The 19,644-nt window shown below is 40.4% G+C and overlaps 1 protein-coding gene across 4 annotated transcripts in view; it reads right to left on the bottom strand.

The window, feature by feature from the left end:
- Positions 1-19,644, bottom strand: part of LOC134801412 (trithorax group protein osa) — a 65,864-nt gene that overhangs the window by 45,861 nt on the left and 359 nt on the right. Inside the window, exon 1 of one of the 4 annotated variants that reach the window (XM_063773952.1) lies at positions 18,609-19,349. The exons of the other annotated variants lie outside the window; for them this stretch is intronic. Within the exon in view, the coding sequence (XP_063630022.1) occupies positions 18,609-18,616 (8 nt within the window). The 5' untranslated portion in view covers positions 18,617-19,349. Of the gene's footprint in view, positions 1-18,608; positions 19,350-19,644 lie in introns of those variants that run through there. 4 annotated transcript variants of the gene reach the window in all.

Here is a 19,644-nt window from a genome sequence, read left to right as displayed (position 1 = left end):
CTCTTGCGTTTGTACACATACACCACTTACAGAAGGTCGGTGTAGCACACGTGTAGCAGGAGGAGCAAAGCTCTTCCTTTCTGACTGTGTCGGAGCGACGTACAGTCACAGTACAGACAGACTACAGAGTACAGACTTTATGAATGTTGAGCCATTTAGGGTTTACTTTACATTGGACATTTCATACCGTTGGTATTAATGACAACCGAATGAGCGTGAACTTAAACCTTAGATGGGTCGACAAATAAAGTCTGTGACCGTACTACGTCAATGTGACGTCCAAATAAGATCATTAGAAATATCCTCACATCTTCCTCCAATTGAGGGGGGATTTAAATCTTCTCGGGGCAGAGGTGTACGGTTGGAGCCGGTAAAGGTTTATTTGACGTTCATAAGCGCATTGTAATATGCCTACTTGAATAAACTATTTTTTTATCTTTTATCTTTATCTTATCTTTTTATTTTGCCATGGTTCCTAAATGGCCCAGGGTTCATGTTCCATTCTGCAGAGTATATACATTAGTGCCATAACTAGCAAACGTACCATCGCCACTTCAGGTCCTAATTCGTTTTTATTTCAACGCAATAAAGTTTCAACTCTCAGAATATTCTACAGCATAGAGTTCCTTATCAAAACGCATAAGTCCACACTTTTGCGCGGTCTAGAGAACCTTATTCGACCGTGATAAGGTTCAGAATGGTACAGCCAGAGTGCAGTGGGGGCTACGGGCGCGGGAAAGTCGATTTCTGCTGAAACCCCCCCTCCCCGCCCCTCCTCTCCGCCGCTCTCACCGCTCGCGTGTACTAATAAACATTTGGCAGTGCATTGCAGTGCTCTCACCATTATTTTAGCCAGGATATTCAAACATATTAAAACGCCCAAAATTAAAAGGAACCCTGACATTTTACCCATTTTGATAGGTGGATCGACGTTTACGTGACAGCTACTCCATATAAAAATGAACTATCATAGAGACCATCATTCGACGCGAGAGTAGAGTAAAATATTGTTTGTGAGAGATGTAAAGATTATAATCCATATATCATTATCATAAAATAAGCTTTGGAAAATTTCCTCAAGTCTGCAAATTCCGCAATGCAACTGACAAGTTATCTACGGAAAGGATGGCGAGTAAATCACGTAACTTTGGGGTTGAGTAATCACTTATCAACTACCATCGTCCACTGTTAACTTATGATTCGACCTTATTACAAAGTGACAGGGTTCAACTTGGGTCAGTCGAGTGATGCCGTCGGTGCCGCGCCGCGCCGCGCCGCGCCGGGCGAAAGTGATTCAATCATTCAATTAAGTAATAACTCAATTTATAAGTTTATCTAGGTCGGAATTTGCATGCAGTCTAGTCTGAACAGTCGTCCTTTAGTCACCTGCGATCTGCGACAATATCTTGCGAAACAAAGCTCGCTAAAATATCTGACACAAGAACGGGTTAAGATTAGATGGGGTAGGACTAGTAAGAGAAACATTGGGGCAAGAGATGATAGTGAATCGACACTGTGCGAGCGTGTTCGTGTGCAATAGAGATAGGTACTCGTAGGATCAAGAGGGTCAATGTACTAAATTCCTCGTGGACAGCGTCCTTACCATAGTTTTCTTAAAAAAAAGTCGGCAACCCTAATCAAAGTAGATAAACAGTATAAAAAACTGACAAGCCACAAAACTTTTCAGCTGTGTCCTCAGGGGCCGATGGTACACATGTATAATTATAGTTTTCAACGGAGGTCCAAACGGCTGTCACGTGGTTAAGGGTGCCTTCAAGACATTAACATGACAAGGGTCTGGGCCTTTGTCGCTTTTCAAGGGCAGACGCGGGGCCTTCGAGGCTCTAGTTTTTACAAGCTTTTATTTACGCAACGCAACCTCATTGACCTCACTGTGTTTGGGGTTTGTTAGAATTGTCTCGATTAGTAGTAGTTGCCTGTGGAAAGAAAAATACAGTCAGCGATAAAAGCTTGTACCAAAAATTAAATTTTTACTAAAAACTTACTATTACGCGGGTGACAGGCATCATTTTCAACCGACTATGAAAGTAGTTATTTGTACAACAAGAGATCAAAGTTTGATATTTCTTCGAGTGCTTATTTTGAGTCCCGTGCAAGCGAAAGATACTACTACGCTACTCTATTACGTTTGTAGTCGGTTGGGTACGGTTAGTATTACAAACTTTTTGCTTATATTTAAAATAAAATGTTTGTTAGTTTGTCGACTCAATATCCGATTGTGCTGGAATTTCGAATGTCTCTCGATATGACGATGATTTATTTTCTTTTAGTTCTTTCTACATTAGAAAGATGGTCCTATAAATAATTACACTCAAGGGCAATGAAAATTGGTAACTCTACGGAAATCTGTATAATTATACAAAGTGACCGGTGTTAATTGCTCTTGAGTTGAGAGTACATATTCGCGAATGTTCTTAGATAAGTGAAGTTCTAAAATTCCAATCGAATACCTACTGACTTTCGTTTTTTAGGGTTCCGTACCCAAAGGGTAAAACGGGACCCTATTACTAAGACTTCGCTGTCCGTCCGTCCGTCCGTCCGTCCGTCCGTCCGTCCGTCCGTCCGTCCGTCCGTCCGTCCGTCCGTCCGTCCGTCTGTCACCAGGCTGTATCTCACGAACCGTGATAGCTAGACAGTTGAAATTTTCACAGATGATGTATTTCTGTTGCCGCTATAACAACAAATACTAAAAACAGAATAAAATAAAGATTTAAATGGGGCTCCCATACAACAAACGTGATTTTTGACCAAAGTTAAGCAACGTCGGGAGTGGTCAGTATTTGGATGGGTGACCGTTTTTTTTTTTTGTTTTTTTTTGTTTTTTTTTTTTTGCATTATGGTACGGAACCCTTCGTGCGCGAGTCCGACTCGCACTTGCCCGGTTTTTTCTAACAAATATGCAAATAAGCGCTTTTAAAGTCAACAATAGATTCTAGTACCTAATGATAATGTATTACAAATATGACAACGTAAAGAACATTGTTGGAGTCAAATGCATGTAAAATGACACAAGACCTGTATTTTGCGAATAAACAAGCTTTTCGATGTTCGACAACACAACACACCGTACAGTCACCTGCAATAATATGTTACTCTTCGAAGGCCGCAAAAATATGTGACACGCTTTTATGGCGCTACAAATAAGATTGTCAGATATTTTTTCGGCCTTCGTTGTGTAACATATTATTGCAGTTGACTGTACGGTGTGTTGTGTTGTCGAACATCGAAAAGCTTGTTTATTCGCAAAATACAGGTCTTGTACCTTGTACTTGTACTTGTACCTACATCATTAGCTTTTTTTTAATCTATGCCCTAATATGCGATCGATTTTCAATATTATTAACACGTGAATAGGTGCAGAATACCATACATATGTATTTTACATTTCCAATAAGTTTTTGGCAAAAATTTCATTTTTGGTACAAGCTTTTATTGCTGACTGTACTTTTCTTACGACAGACAACTAATACTCATCGAGAGTAATCGAGACAATTCTAAAAAACCCCAATACAATTAAGGTTGCGTTGTTTCATCAAATCATCACAGAGTTCCTATGGCCACCTCCTGTCTCCATCATCAGATCAGCTCGATGGTACCATAATATTGCATTGTCATCAGATTTATACATGCATGCAAAATTTCAGCTCAATCGGAAACCGGGAAGTGGATCAAATTTAACTTCCAAGATTTGATTACAGACCGACAGACAGACAGACAACGGTCAGGCCCCAATTTCACCACGGCTACAATAGGCCTGTTGCAAGTAGCAAAGAATCACGGAAATAATGGTTTCAAAGAAACATATATGTTAATATGATTCAAAAAAATGGCCCAATCTCAGTATAAACTGAAGGATTATTAATATATTCAATAAAATAAAACTGCAAAATTCTCCAATCGGCCATTATTACTGAAACGCCAATCAGAAGCGTTCCAAACAGTGACGTCATCAATCTATAACATATTTCTTAGAGCAACATAGACAACCTCATTGACCGAAATCCATACGTTCTCACCAAAGAGTTCGAAGGTGCAAAAAAAATGTTATTTCGCCACTAAACATTTATTACGTCCAAAAAATATTATTACACGATATAAAGGAGATATCTATTTGTTATTATCTAAATAAAATGCTAAATAATACGATATTTCACAAACAAACTTTTTTAATTATTTGGCTGAATGGAACTATCATTGCCATGTTGGCTGTCGTAACTAGAAAAAATGAAAAATTAAAAAGTAAAACCGGCGCTCGGTGATTTTCACTCAAAATTTATTTGTATCTAAATAATTCATCTTAAATTGCAACCGTGTGAGAGTTTTTGTCTAAAATGAGTTATTGTGATAAATTTTTGTAATGTATTTATCATCCCTAATCGTAATATATGGTGCTGAAATAACAATATCATTCGGATTTAAGGGAAATTCGTAACTGTAAGTATGTAAACAATGTCTACCACCCTACCACCAACTAAATAGTGACGTCACAAATGTCGTGCGAGGCGTTTTCGCGCGAGTTTTAAACTAGCTATAATAAAATGCAATTATTTATGTTAAATCTTATGAGTATAGCTGAAATATTGTGTTTTTCGGAACCAATACAAGTGTACCGACAATAATAAAAGGGATTTCAAAATTTGTCATCAGGCCTATTGTCAGTGACATATGTCGAGCGACAATTGTCAAGCGACAGGTGACATATTACAATTTTATAAAATATTTTCTATAGAAATACTTACAAATATGACAGGCATTTTGCTACAATTGTATGTATTACAATTATGGTATGAAACAAGAATTATTTTTTCTAGTCGACATATTTGTAGAATTGTCGGTGAATCTTGACAGGAAATGAGTTATATGTCGGAAATTCGTGACAATTGTAGTGTTTCTTCTGACAATTGTCATAAACTTAGCAAGAGAAATATCTGTTTTTTTCCGATATAGTAAAGTTTTTTTTAATAATACAATGATGGTGGCAAACAGGAATACGGCCCGCCCGATGGTAAGCGGTAACCGCAGCCCATGGATGCCTGTGACGTCAGCAACAGTGATGTTTTACAATTGTCGCACCTGTCACCCTGGTGAAATTGGGGCCAGGTAAAACTAAATAAAAGCTTGTAAAAACAATAGGAATGAGCAAGTAAATAATGTATTTAAACCTGATTGAAACAGCTATTACCGTAAGGCGGGCGACGTGTCCACGTGTCACCGAGGTGTTATTACGAGATACAGGTACACATACAGTGAGCATCAAATAGATAATGACACCCAAAGTGGCCAAATATATCGGAACACATCCTTATATCTATGCCTCTATGTGGTAACAATAAAGGTGTGTCACGATATATTTGGCCACTTTATCTGTCTATGTCTATTTGATACTGACTGTTCATATTTCCAACTAACTTTTACATTAGTATCAATATCAATAGCCAGGGGAGGTAATAGTTAAATGGGTAATACGTTTGCCCGCAAGTCCGCGGCTTTAGACCTTTAAACCTAGCATCGATCGATGCAGCCGTCCAGTAATAGGGTGTCCATCACTCGTCAGGGTTTCAGGACTTGTCCTCATCGGTCAAAGCAAAACAAAAGCTGGAGGGAAAACCTAGCATCGATCGATGCAGCCGTCCAGTAGGGTGTCCATCACTCGTCAGGATTTCAGGACTTGTCCTCATCGGTCAAACCAAACCAAAGTCTTCCGTCAGAGCCGTCAAAGCTCCTATATGGGCGTCCGCTAGCTGGCGTGGTTGCAAGAAGCGGGTGAGCGGGTTTTGCGAAAAATAGTATGAGCAGCGCTAACTGGCGCGTAAGTGTGCGACGGATTTTACCTAGGTCAGGCGTGGCTCACTCCGCGATTTCGTCGCTTTGCTGCAGGTAGCTAAAAGTACATCCGTTCCAAAGCCATAAGCCGCGCGCGTGGCGCTGTCGCCACCTAGCGGCCATATCTGTGCTGATCGTAACAGACGCGTTTTGTTAGAGAGTGTCTTTTGTAATATTATTTATTCTGTGCCTAGGTACAATGGCACCCGCTTGCGTGCGCTCGCTACGCTACGTGCACCCGCCCTAATAGGTATAGGTATAAAATTGTACATATGGCTAATTAAGATGCGGCGAGATATGATAAAGCTAGGACCTTTGATAAATAATTGAATGGTGATAATTAGATGAATTATCTAAAAGTCAGAGCGGTTTCGCACTACGTCCGATCCGAATCCGTCCGTCCGTTGTAGCCGTAGAACTATTTCTATGGTAAGTTACGCACTAGATCCGATCTCCGTCATCCGATTTCTCTCCGTCATTCTAGAATCTCCATTCCGGAGAAGATTTTTAACGGACCGAAGTAGCCTTAGAGCGGTTTCGCACTACGTCCGATCCGAATCCGATCCGAACCCGTAAAAATACATCGGACGTAGTGCAAAACCGCTCTCACCATTTAAAGTGGTTTTAAATAAACTCGTTCGAAAATACCAAAAAGATATGTTGTAAAATAAGAAACAAGATTGGACTCGGTTTATCAGACTCTTAAATAATTAGGTCGAGGCTCGAGTTCTTTTCAACTTGTTAGAGACCCGAGTCTTATGTGGAGTCCTTTAACCTAACCTAACACAATAATGCTTATTTTCTTTACTGCTATAAAATTGTTGACGTGGTATGGTAACCCTACGCCCGCCCAGGCTCGGACCTCGCCGCTAGAACGAAACACACCCTTGCCTAGGGCTCGGTGCCTGTTAGCGTGCAACTACTAAAAGCAATACGTTTGAGAGAGCATAAAACCAGATTAGAAGGGAAAAAAAGATATCGCGCACCGCGCGAAACTTGCAACGGAAGATATGGCCGTCGCGCGCGCTTCTACATTTCATCTCAATTACTTTGAAAATATACTTCTGTTTAAAATGTATGTATATGTTGCAGTCAAAAGTGTGAACTGGTCAAAAGAACTTTTAACCGACAAAAACAGGCAAAACTGCTTTTGACTGAGCATGTTGGTCAAAAGTAGTTTTACCTGAAAATCATACCTATTTCTGGCAGCAGTTTCGTTTTTAGGGCGTAGCAAAAAAAAAATAACGCTAACCTACCTATCTCTGGGAACAGTTTCGTTTTTTGGGCGTAGCAAAAAAAAATTACCCTAACCTACCTGTCTCTGCGAGTACTTTTGACTGATAGTAACAGACACAATTACTATTAACCAATGATTTTCAGGTAAAACTACATTTGACCAACATGCTCAGTCAAAAGCAGTTTTGCCTGTTTTTGTCGGTTAAAAGTTCTTTTGACCAGTTCACACTTTTGACTGCGACATATATACTTCTATGGTATACAGGGTAACGACATGATATACGACTAAAGATTTATGAAAATTATGTTTTCATAACTTTAATCTTTAAAGGTTTTGGTTGGAGTCAGCCCTTGCAAATATAGTAAAAGCTACATATAAGCAAAAGCTACAGCTTTGATAGGTTTTTCATGGACTTCTTAGAATTTCACAATGAGGTCATAGACACACCACAAATTAGCATTTCAGGTCCATCGATCCCACGCCTCGCTGCAAGCACCAAGCATACGTACAGCGACCCGCTGCAGTGTCGCAAGCGAGCGACCCACTTGCGCAGATAACGGCGCAGATACACTGATAACCTGCGCGTGAGTTGACTGGGCTTAAGGATTATCTGCACAAAGGACTTGCCCTATTAGTATGTATGCACTAACTGACAGTGTGGATCAAATCTTGGAAGATTTGACTCACTTGCCGATTTCCGATTGAGCTGAAATTTTGCATACATAATTATATATGTTAACAATGCAATATAATGATGACATAGAGCTGCCGCTGCTGCATAGAGATCTGATGATGGAAACAGGAGGTGGCCAAGGGAACTCTGCGATAAAATAACGCAACCTAATTGTGTTTGGGTTTATTAGAATAGTCTCGATATTGCGACAATTAGTTGCCTGCTGAAAGAAACGCTTGTATCAAAAATTTTGTGTCAAAAAAAACTTATATTAAAATAGTTTTCTTTGATTTCTTCTAAAGCGAAAGAGGTTGTCAGGGCTGTGCAAGTATAAAGTCCTGCGACAACTAGGTCAAACTCCTTAGACATTACGGGAGTTAACAATGTTAGGTGTTACAAACTTCGGCCCGCCACCGTCGACCGATCATGTGTTCTATCGCTACGAGATAAGGTTCAATGTGCCGTGTGTGAGGTGTATGGTAAAGGCATGTAAACACTTGAAGAGTTTTTATGACAGCAACATTTAGTGAGGCAGAAGACAGCCACAAACAACAGAAAACTCTGTGCAAATGTAAGGAAACTGGATGTAAGTGATCATCCCAAAACACATAAAATAGGAACAGCCGTACCCTCTTTCCTCGAAGACGTACAGACAGGCATTATCGACCAAACCAAAACTTCTGATTTCTAATTGAATCTTTATGGGAGTGACAACAGTGGCGTGCCTAGGGTTTTGGAGTAGGGCAAGCCGAAAGATACGTTTTCGTAATAGCGCTCTGAGGGCATACTATTACTAGATAGAATATTACAAACATAAAGCGATCCCATAAAGCGATCGTGAATATCGTTTTCACCGAAATATCTCAAAATCAAACATAATTGTTCCCTATGACTGACGTCAGGAGTTTCGTCAATTATAACAGAAACAAATTTAGTTTTTTTCACTTCATTTTCAATGCGAGCTCTTATATCACGTCTGCTACGGGATGAATAATGTCATTTTGTATTTTGTTAGACAAATAGCTCGAGCTTGGTTTGTCGCTTTGAACATGTTTTTCTAGAACGCCGTCATATTTTGATAGCAACGATACAAGTTCCAAAAAATTGTCCCTATTTAATGAAGTGTTTGACTCATCGTGTCCTCTAAAAGGAAGTTCTTGCTGTGCTAAATGGCACACAATATCGACTAACCTCTGAAAAACACTACGATTTTTGTCAACACGCAGGGTTGGGCAAATACTGGCTTCCACGTATTTCAAATACAAATTACAAAATACATTTTAAAAAGTATTTAAAATACCAAATACAAACTACTTTGGCACTGGTATTTGAAATACAAAATACAAATTACAGTGTTTAAAATAATGTATTTCAAATACAAAATACAAAATACTTTTCATTTTTTTTGTTTAATCATTTAGTTTTTTTAACGAATATCGTTTCCTAAAAACTTATAGGGTCATTGCGCTTGTTTTCGTCCAGCTCTAGTTTTCGTCCACTTGACGAAATATGAATATAAACCTACATTGCTGCACTGGACTGATTTCAATCCTTAGCTAAACAATATAAAAAATTCGCAAATAGTAAATTAAAAATGAAATATATTATTTGCTAATCTGTCAAGTGGTCGAAAACTAGAGCATGGACGGAAACTACTGCAATGACCCTATCCCCTGGCTGTTGACGAAAAGTTCCGCGCAGAATAGCTCGCGCATTGTACCTATTTGCCCTCGTACAAGTCGTACATTATATTTAAAAAAAAAAAAACGTTCCATTTTAGGATCATAGAATTTAATAAAATGTATTTTGTAGAAATGTATTTTGAAGCTTGAAGTATTTGAAATACAAAATACATGTGAGTGCAGTATTTGAAATACCAAATACAAAATACTTTTCCAGGTAGTATTTGAAATACAAATACAAAATACTAAAATGTATTTCAAATACATGTAATTGAAATACTGCCCAACCCTGTCAACACGCATGTTATGTTTTGATATTTCTTCTGATAATTGGCGCGACAAAGAGGCCTCGATCCTTTGTTTCCCAAAATTGCTAAAAGAAATCACTGCACACATATGTTTACTGGAATTCATGTGCCTCTTTATCGCTCCAGATAAATTATTTAAATCGTTATAGCCAGAAGTATTCCAAACGTTAATATCGTTCGAAAAAAATATGCAACACCAGCAATACATCTTATTTGTATGGGAACAACCAACAATCCAATGAGTTTTGTAGACGGCCCTACAGAAATTTCACTTAAGCGACTGACTTGACTGAGAAATACACAAGGCGGGTGTTGGTTTTGCCGCGGAAATTATGTCCCGTTTTTCGACAAAGGTCAAAGACTTTACCTTGTTTTGGTTGACTAAAACTGGACGCATTTCAAACCGTCACAAGGAACCACTTCTTGATCCATTGTTAACACTTATTAAACTAAACGCCACAACAATGAACAAATCCACATTCACTATTTAATCAAATTCACTTAAACAAACTTTTGTTACTTTCATCTCGACCACTGACTCGGCTCGACTAAATAAGTAATAATACACTTGAAGTAAACGCGAACGCGCGCTCGTGCGAACTTATGCAGCTTACTTCACACCAAACAAAAGCCAAGCTTAAATCGCCTTATAAAATTGCTATACATACCAACAAATAGTTACATCGTTCTTTGGCGGTTTGTAGGCTGATAGTGCCCAGAGCGGGACGAAAAAGCAAGCACGGTTGCAAGCCAACGAGTGCGAGTACGAGCAGGATAGCTAGAACATCCTACGCCTGATTTCTTTCGCGCGGACGAGACGCCACGCCGCGGCAAAATTTTGCAACACGCTCGTGCCGTGGTTCGAGGCCGTTGTGGCTTGAATTTAATAATACGGGTTCGTTTGGCGCGCGATTTTAAAATAATCTTTATTGATCTTATCAGTACGTAATTTCGTTAAGGCAATTAGTTGCCTTAGGGCAAGCCCGGCTTTTGGGCTTGTATGGGAGTCACGCCACTGAGTGACAACCATAAATAATACAACCGAGATTTCCTCATGGTGCTACAGTAACGGAGTTTTTAAAAGGGGCAAAGGTTATTAAAAGATCGGCATCGCGCATGTGACATCTATGAAATTGCAGTCCGTGGGCTACAGTTACCGCTTACCATCAGGCGGACCATAAATGTTTGTCAACTTTGCCACAAACGTAATAAAAAAGTTCTTTCTTTTGAAATCTGCACAATAGGTCCGAAATATCAACCTATCGATCAATAGCTACATACTACACCGCCAGTATACGTCAGTCATGTATAGTATAGGTACTAATAATACGTCATATGTCACGTGAGAAATGTCAAGGGCAGATGTTTCGCGGCGCTGTCAGCGATTAGATTTGCTATTCGAGTGAATGCGCGATCAATCGGTATTATGAAAGTTATGTTACTCCTGACTTCGGGCAAACTCGGCTCCGTTCGGCTCAGCATTTCTCCGAGGAATTATTAGGGTTGGCACCACTTGACTTCCTTTTGCGTGCACGACCACAGATAAGATAATCACTTGAATTTTGACAACCCTAATAAATAGGCGAAAGGGATAGTGCCATACATCAGAAAGGGATAGCATGATTCGTCCCTGAATCGCTGTCAAACTTCGGTTTTGTAGGAAGTATCCTTTCTGTATTATTTATTCTGTGGTTATGTTTATTTATATGTGACGTTCCACGGGTAAAGGTACCTTACGGCGTATAATAGCACCACATTAGCATTGGAGCGTCGTTAATAATAGCCTAAGCTAAGCATTAACTGCCATAAGGTACCTTTATCCATGGAACGTCATATAATTTGGTATCAGGTTATTTTTTAAGGACTCTTTAAGATTACTAGGCTATAGCTACATATTTTATACTTTACATATTATCGATATCTCACTACAGTATTGTGAGACAATTTTGTCAATGACCTCGTCCGCGGGTTGACAAACTTTTCAGAAGAAGAGCTAACCAAAGTAGAAATCACCAATTTTAAGAACTTGAAAGTGCCACAAATGTTGTATTCCGTGGTCTAAAAGTAAAAACTCAAAATGATAACGTTTTTCGGTGACTTGAAGAGCCACATGACTATCGTACAGTCACCTGCAATAATATGTTACTCTTCGGAGGCCGCAATAATATCTGACACGATTTTATTTGTGGAGCAATAAGAGCGTGTCACATGTATTTGCGGGCTTCGAAGAGTAACATATTATTGCAGGTGACTGTACCCACAAAGAGCCGCACATTGCCGACCCCTGACCTAGTCTTAAAAGAGTTGTGATCATAGAAAATATAGTACAGTCAATTAATATATTTCACCGTGACAAAGTTAAAATCAGAGTTTTATAATGACTTTTCAACACTTTGTTACTGTCAATGTCGGTGCAGAGTTAGCTAGACTCTATTTTTGTAAGGTACCTACAAAAATATACGTTTTCAATTTACATTTTAATCGCATTGTGTATTTTGAGTATTTTGTTAAACAAATGTCATATGTAAATACGGCATGGTATAGGTATACATGTAACATTGTGAGCGATACCTACTCGGGGTCGGGGTCACGGCGCAAGGGAACGCGTCGCGGGGTAGGTAGGTATTACCTAAACTCTTTAGTTTACTGGCCCCTTTGGGCCCACTGATACAGTCCGCCGGACGGTACCGGCCTGTCAGTTGTTTGGAACTGTCAAAATTTTGTTCTAACTGACAGGTCGATACCGCCCGGCGGACTGTTAATCATCAGTGGGCCCCTTTAGGACGCTATAAGCACCAAGAATTTTGTAGTTATTGCTGTCCCGCTCGCACAGTGACAGACATCATCGGCAGGACCATAGTCTAATAAAACATGGTCTTCTCTTCCCAGAGTGACACAAGCCTACGTCACTTTATATAGCGCTATTGCATATTATCATATAGCGCTGTCGCATGATGACGTAGGCTTGTGTCAGTCACGTGGTCGGAAAAGAGTACCAGGCGGAGTATATTATTATACCATGGGCAGGACAGCAATGTAATTACGCGCGTGCGATAGAGACAGGGACAGGCGGGTCAATCGGGTACAGTCGCCATCAGTTATATCGGAGCGGCCGAGGTGCTCAAAAATAATGTGAATGCGCACTCTAGCGTCTTGACAATAGAGGCGTGTTCAGATATTTGGGAGCGCCTCGGCCGCCCCGATATAACTGAAGGCGACTTTACGAATGACTTCGTGGTTATAGCGTCCTTTCTTAGGTGCGAAGTGCATGCGACAAGAGCGCACGCCGCCCCGTGGGAAAAAATTTAAACTTGCATGAGACAGCTTAACTGTCAAATAACTACAGTAGGACCCGGCTAATACGGATGGGCAAAAAACCAGCCGTTGACGGATTACAGAGGTTTCTAGATCTGCATCTACAATTTTTTTATGTTGTGAATTAACAAATAGTATGTATTGATAAAACTAGTTGGTCAAATTTTAAGTAGTGTCCGACCGAAACATGTTTTTTTGCCGAAACCGAAACCGAATGTTCGGCTTTGGCTCTAGTTTCGGCCGAAACCGAAACCGAAACTTTTGTAGACTTGTTAAAATCGTTGAAAAAATGTCATAAAACCGCTTTTACACACATATTATGGAGCTGTCAACACCCAATGTCCTTGAAATTGATGTTACTTAAGCAGTTTTTTAAGAAAATTACTAGAGTTAGACCAAGATAATCCTGCAACGATTTTGATAACACATGCAGTGCAAGTGTTACTTTAAACGTCAAAACTTCCATGAAATTATGACGTATAAATAACATATGCACTAGCAACTAGTAGCACTGCGTATGCTATCAAAATCATTGCAAAATTTTCTTGGTGTAACTCTATTCATTCACCAGTCAAGCTAACATATAGATACAGGGTCAACCAAAAACGCGAGCGCAGCGAGCGTGAAATTTTTTGTTAACAATATCGCAAGGCCGGGTACCGATCTTCACCTGAGGGGCTATCGCGAAAACCGAAATTCGCAAATTGCGGGGATCTTTCTCTTTTACTCCAATGAAGGCGTAATTAGAGTGACAGAGAAAAATGCCCGCAATTTGCAAACTTCGATTTTCGCGGTTATAGCCCTGGGCCTAAAAGTCCGAAGTGCCCCAGTGAGGCGAACTTTCATGCGAAGTCAAAGCCGTGCTTCAGGCTTCAGGATAAGTAGTTAAGCACAGACTCCAACCAATGTCCATTGTATTAAAAAGCGAGACCGCACCGCAGGCCGAGCATGGCCAGGGGCGTATTTACCCTAGGGCCAACCGGGCCATGGCCCGGGGCGCCAACCCCCGGGTGCGGCATATGCCGCCCCTGGCGGATTGCATTTTGTATTTCTTCCTTGAGTTCTGGGGCGGCGAAACGTGCCAATGCCCGGGGCGCCAAATTTCAAGATACGCCCCTGGATGCTGCAGCGAGACCAAAGGCTAAGCTGAAGTAGAGGACATGTGGAACACAAACCAATGGTAAATTGAGGTAAAAAGTGAGGCTAAGGTCGAGCATTCGTATGAAAAACTGTACTGGGGACACTTTTAAGGGTTTTTTCTTCGTTTTAATCAATAGTCAGCTGTTCAGCTTCGCAAAATATTAACTATTGAGAAAATCAACTTTGCGGCACTAGTTGAGCGTAGCCTTTAGCCTCGCTTAAAATTTGCCATTAGAGGTAGATAGAAAAATGAGTGAATAAGAGCGAAAAAGACATCGTTCGACTCGTGCCGAGCTGATACTCGGCCAACGGCTACGTGCGACAGTGCTATCTCATTCACTCCGATACAATTAGACAGTGTGCGCGTTATAGATATTGACAGCCTCTATTAAGACTGCGTCGACCGTCCAGTGGCGCTCTCATTAGTGGAATTGTGTTTTATAATAAACCAATTAATTTCTGTACCTATACATGAATCAGTATATGTAAGTATGTATTAATATTGTTGTCCTACTTATTCCCGAAATTTTGGTCTTTGTCCGAAGTACCATTTCGTAAGTTTCGGCCCGGCCGAAAGGTTCGGCCGTTTTTTGGCCGAAACCGAAACTACAGCCGAAACATGATTTTTTGGCCGAAACTGGCCGAAACCGAAACCGAACCTTCGGTCGGACACTAATTTTAAGTGTACATATTTTTGGAATGTTGGCTACAAGTTGTTTGTGAACTCGACTGTACAGTTGATATCAAAGATGTGTTTACATTTTTCACCTTATTATAGTATTTTTCAAACTCAGCGAGTAGAGTGACAGGTGTCATCTCCATGTAATTTATAACCCAAAAACGACAAATCTCGAAAAATAGTATTGTGATGACATCTGTCAGCATACCCATCGAGTTTGATTAATACTATACAAAAGAGTATTACGTTTAATTCTATTCTATTCTTAAATCTTTGACGTTGAATTTACTTTCAGTTAAACCCATTGTAACTCGGAACTTGTAGAATACATAATGCAAGTTTTCGTTACATCATGTTGAACATTTGTAAAATCTCATGTAAAACCAACTCCTTTAATTGAACAATGTATTTGTTATTATAATATTGTGAAAACAAACTTATTGTACCTAAATAATTTGTATTATTGTTATTCAAACTCACCATGTTATGCATGTTGCAAGTTGAATAAATGAATATCAATGTGCGGTGTTTGGTCTTTAGGTAGTGCATTTAGCAAGAATAAGTTAAACCTAGAACAGAACCTACTTGCAGTCCTCGTTACAGGCCTGCAAGAGCAAGAGACAGCTATATACTAGACTTACTAGAGTGAGATATAAATATAAATGATATTGCTATTTTCCTTACAAAAAAAACCGGTCAAGTGCGAGTCAGACTCGCGTTCCAAGGTTTTCGTACATAAGTCCGACTCACGCTTGACTGCACATTTCTAATAGGTTTTCCTGTCATCTATAGGTAAAGTACTTTTGTGTATTTTTTTCAAAATTTTAGGCCCAGTAGTTTCAGAGATAAAGGCGGGGGAATGGTCGGACAGACAGACAGACGCACGGATGATCCTATAAGGGTTCCGTTTTTTCCTTTTGAGGTACGGAACCCTAAAAATGTTTGGGTTTTGCCCAAATAAAAAAAATGTCCAGCCCCCAGGTTCCAAAATAGAAAATATCCGGAAAATCAGATGGATAGAATCCCTTTTGGTTAAAACATAGAGAAATATTAGACGTCAGTTTTCCAGAAATGGCCTCCTAGTCTAGTTGGTAATGGTAGTGACCCTACCTACGAAAGAAACGGACGAAAGGTACTGGGTTTTAATTGTGGTAAGGCCATTTATTTGTGTGCTGCATATGCAGTTCTATGGTCAACTGTGGCACTGTGGCCCACCCAGGTTACATTTGGTTAACCATAGGTCAATTATATTTGTACAGAAACCTAATTAAGTTCAAAAGCAATCCATATTTAATAAGTTTTTGCTCACTTCGAGCTGGCAACTCTTGGACAAAGCAAAAGCTGAGCAACATGGTACACATAAATAAATATTATCAATAGAGCCTTATCTCTGAGAGATAAGTGTGATCGCTTGTGTATGGCCTCATTGTTTATTTTTATTGTTATGCTTATGAGTAATGTGCTTTATGTGGAAATATGAGCTTAATGTTTGCTTACTTTTATTATATACTAGCCTTCGCTAGCGACTTTGTTCCATGTAGTTTTTAAATTAAATTGTTAAAAACTTTCAACCATATTTTCTCCCCAATATGGGTTGATTTTCAAAAAAATACTTTCTCAGAGCTCTACAATAGGTATTTGAGGAATCTATGTTTCAAATTTCAAGATCTCGTTTTCAATGGTTGAGGGTGTATTGTATGTTGTCTGTTAGTATCTTTATATTGCAAAGGTCTTAAATTTATGTAGATTGAACAAGTCACTGAAAATATTACTGACCAAATTAATACTTAAAAATCATTAAGTAGGTAATAATATGATGCATAAAATCAATCAAAGTGGAAACAAGATGAGTGGATGTTAGGATATTTAGTGCTACCAGTTCCCCCGAGACAGTCAGTTTTCACACTTTTATTTCTAAGCAACATTAATAACCAGAAACATAGAGATGAGTGTAGTTTTTTTCCCCACTATTACTGACAAAATAAGTTTGCCAGCTATAGGCAATAATCTGAAAATTCATTATTTAAGACCCCTGTGGAGGGGCCCGAAAACATGAATGACCATAGCACTAAGCAGCCTACAACAAACCACTCAGTCCATACGTAACCTGCTCAAAAGCACGGCAACACTGATAAAAAAGATAATAGTCCACAGACACTCGCCAGACAGCCCAAAGTGGTTTAATCAATGTTTGTAAACAACCATTTTATGCCCAAGTAATTGGCTTAAGTGATGTTACATTCATGACTGTTTTGAAGTGTTAGGTTACACACAATTGAAAACTTTTACTGGGTCATATGACATGCTACCTGCTCATATTTTTATCACAGTTGCATGAAATCACTTGTGTATGTTTGAACATACATATTGCATACATGCATACTGCCGCCCGGGTCATGGCCTCCTTGGCCCTAGGGTAAATACCTATGCACCTGCAAATACTAATGGCAGTTTTATTTCCTAATCTACTACCTGATTTGTCAGGTTTTGAACTAAAATGACATCTGGATTGGTCAGATCGAGTAATCAGCCAATTGAAATGATTTTAGTGTCCGAGATTTAAAAACAGAGTTTATACCTAGTTAATAGACAACCTTACTACATGACCTAAACCAGTGGTGGGCAAAGTATGGCCCGTGAACGGATTTTATCCGGCCAGCCGCTGGTCCTATGAAATAATTAGTATATGGCATTGGCCCACGATTATCAATTTATCACAAATCAAAATAAATTTTGGCTACAATTCTGGCCCTCCACTTAAATTTTCTAAACTTTCTGGCCCCCCATGAAGAAAGTTTGCCCACCACTGACCTAAACTAAGAAAGTATAGAAATACTTAAAGCAGTAAAGTCCAATTTTGATAAATAATCAACATTGTTAGTAGGTAAAATGGATAAAAAGCATCTAATGGATTGATTTCTGGATGATATGCAGGCAAAACTTATTGTAATAATAGATGCAAAATGCAATTTTAAGAAACTTAATGTTTGTAAATTAATTGTTTACATATCAACTAACTTAAATCACCTTGGTCAATAAAAGCATCATTTATGTGTGACTGTGACATAACAATGCTCAGTATTGCTATCACTTTCACATGCCTATGCTGCCAAATGAAAATGACAGTGCTCCCACAATTACTGAAGGTAACTGGGTGTATACTCAACATTGCTAATGGCTTGAATGTATGAACAATTTAACCAAAATCACTGGTAAATGCTGATTATAGTGATTATAGTAAATTGAATGTGTCATTTGTACAATAAATATATTGATAGCAGTCCTGTTTGTTCCCTAGTAAAATCCTGTCGTATTACTATTAGTTTCCTACTTGCTTCATTATGTCATCATAACCTTGTAAAGGAAGTAAATACATGAAATTTTATTATAAAAGGCATTAAACCACCATGCCTCATAAGCTAGGGTAGATAATGTTTTCCTTGTGGATATGTTTGAACCAGAAACAAGTGATAACAGTATGGGAAAATACTCATGCTTTTGTTTTTTCTATTCAAGTTTTATCATGACTATCATGAGATTAGGATTTTGTAGGGTAAATCTGGATTTGCCTAAGAGAGAAAGAATGGATTTTAGCAAGAACTAGGTGATGTAATCACTTTGCAACTGTGTTTATGAGCTTTTTCATTTGGTTAGTACCGCAACTAAGCTGTATTAGTAGGGAGTGGCCTGACACAGTCGGGGACCGCTGGCACACAAGCTACAACTTCACCTGAGCATTAGGACGGCCTGTATTACATGGGCCGGCAAAGTCTCCACACTGATGTTGTGGTATCCGGCACTAAAAGCACTTGTCACTGCACTATGTTCTCACTGCCATCACTGCACACTAAACAATGCACCAACACTGCACATTCCACGCCCGCGCGCCGCGAGGTTGCGCCCCCGAGCCGACAGGGCTCCGCACGCGGCCCTGGCCCCGGTTCTTGGCCACGACACGAGCGAGACTCGCATTAATGGCACAAATCACAACCTAACCTCAAAATGCAGACTAAAATTAACAATTGACAGTCACAGATGTTTGGAAAACTCAGTAATATCGCGTGACATCACCGGGACCGGGGTCGGGAGCGGCGCGCGGTCGTGCGACTGGCGAGGTCCGGCGCGGGAGCCCCGCACTATGGATTTGTGGGCGAAATGCTTTGTTTGAGTAGGTAGGTACAGCCTTCGCTGCACACAGCTATAGCTATGCGTGCGTTGTAGGTATGTGTAGTGTAGTGTAGTGCACGGCGTATATGCACCTAGCCATAATTCACTCGGACGTGCCGCGGGCGACACGGGCGCACGGCGGGCTAGCGCGCACTAGCTCGCCGCGCGGCGCCGCCCGCGCCGGACAAAGACGGGGCGAGCAAAAACTGTAAACACGGCTCTGATTTACGATGTTTACCCAGCGGTGGCGAGGCGCTGGGCCGCTCATTCATGTCGGGCGCCGGGCATGAGCGCGCGCGGTCACGCTCGGTTGCCGCGCCGCCCGATCGCTATCAGCCCTGCGGCTCCGTGTCCTCGCTCCTCGGAACGCGGCCGCGGCGGAGGACGGAGGACAGACGCGAGCGTTTCGAAATGGCGCAACGCCACGGAGGCCGTGACGACGCACTCCGGGCGAGAGAATGTAGCCCCGCGACTCCGCCGCTCGCTGCGACGAGAGTCGAGAGGCGAGCGCGGACCGCGGAAAGCGCACGGGACGTTTCGCAACCTCGGATGGGCTCGCGGCGACCGAAATAATCCGCGCGGCGGTGTGGTTCGCAACA

The sequence above is a fragment of the Cydia splendana genome, chromosome 22 (genome assembly GCF_910591565.1).
Source record: "Cydia splendana chromosome 22, ilCydSple1.2, whole genome shotgun sequence".
NCBI classification, from domain to species: domain Eukaryota; kingdom Metazoa; phylum Arthropoda; class Insecta; order Lepidoptera; family Tortricidae; genus Cydia; species Cydia splendana.
Note: the sequence above shows the minus strand (reverse complement) of the source record. Positions and strands in the feature narration are given on the sequence as shown.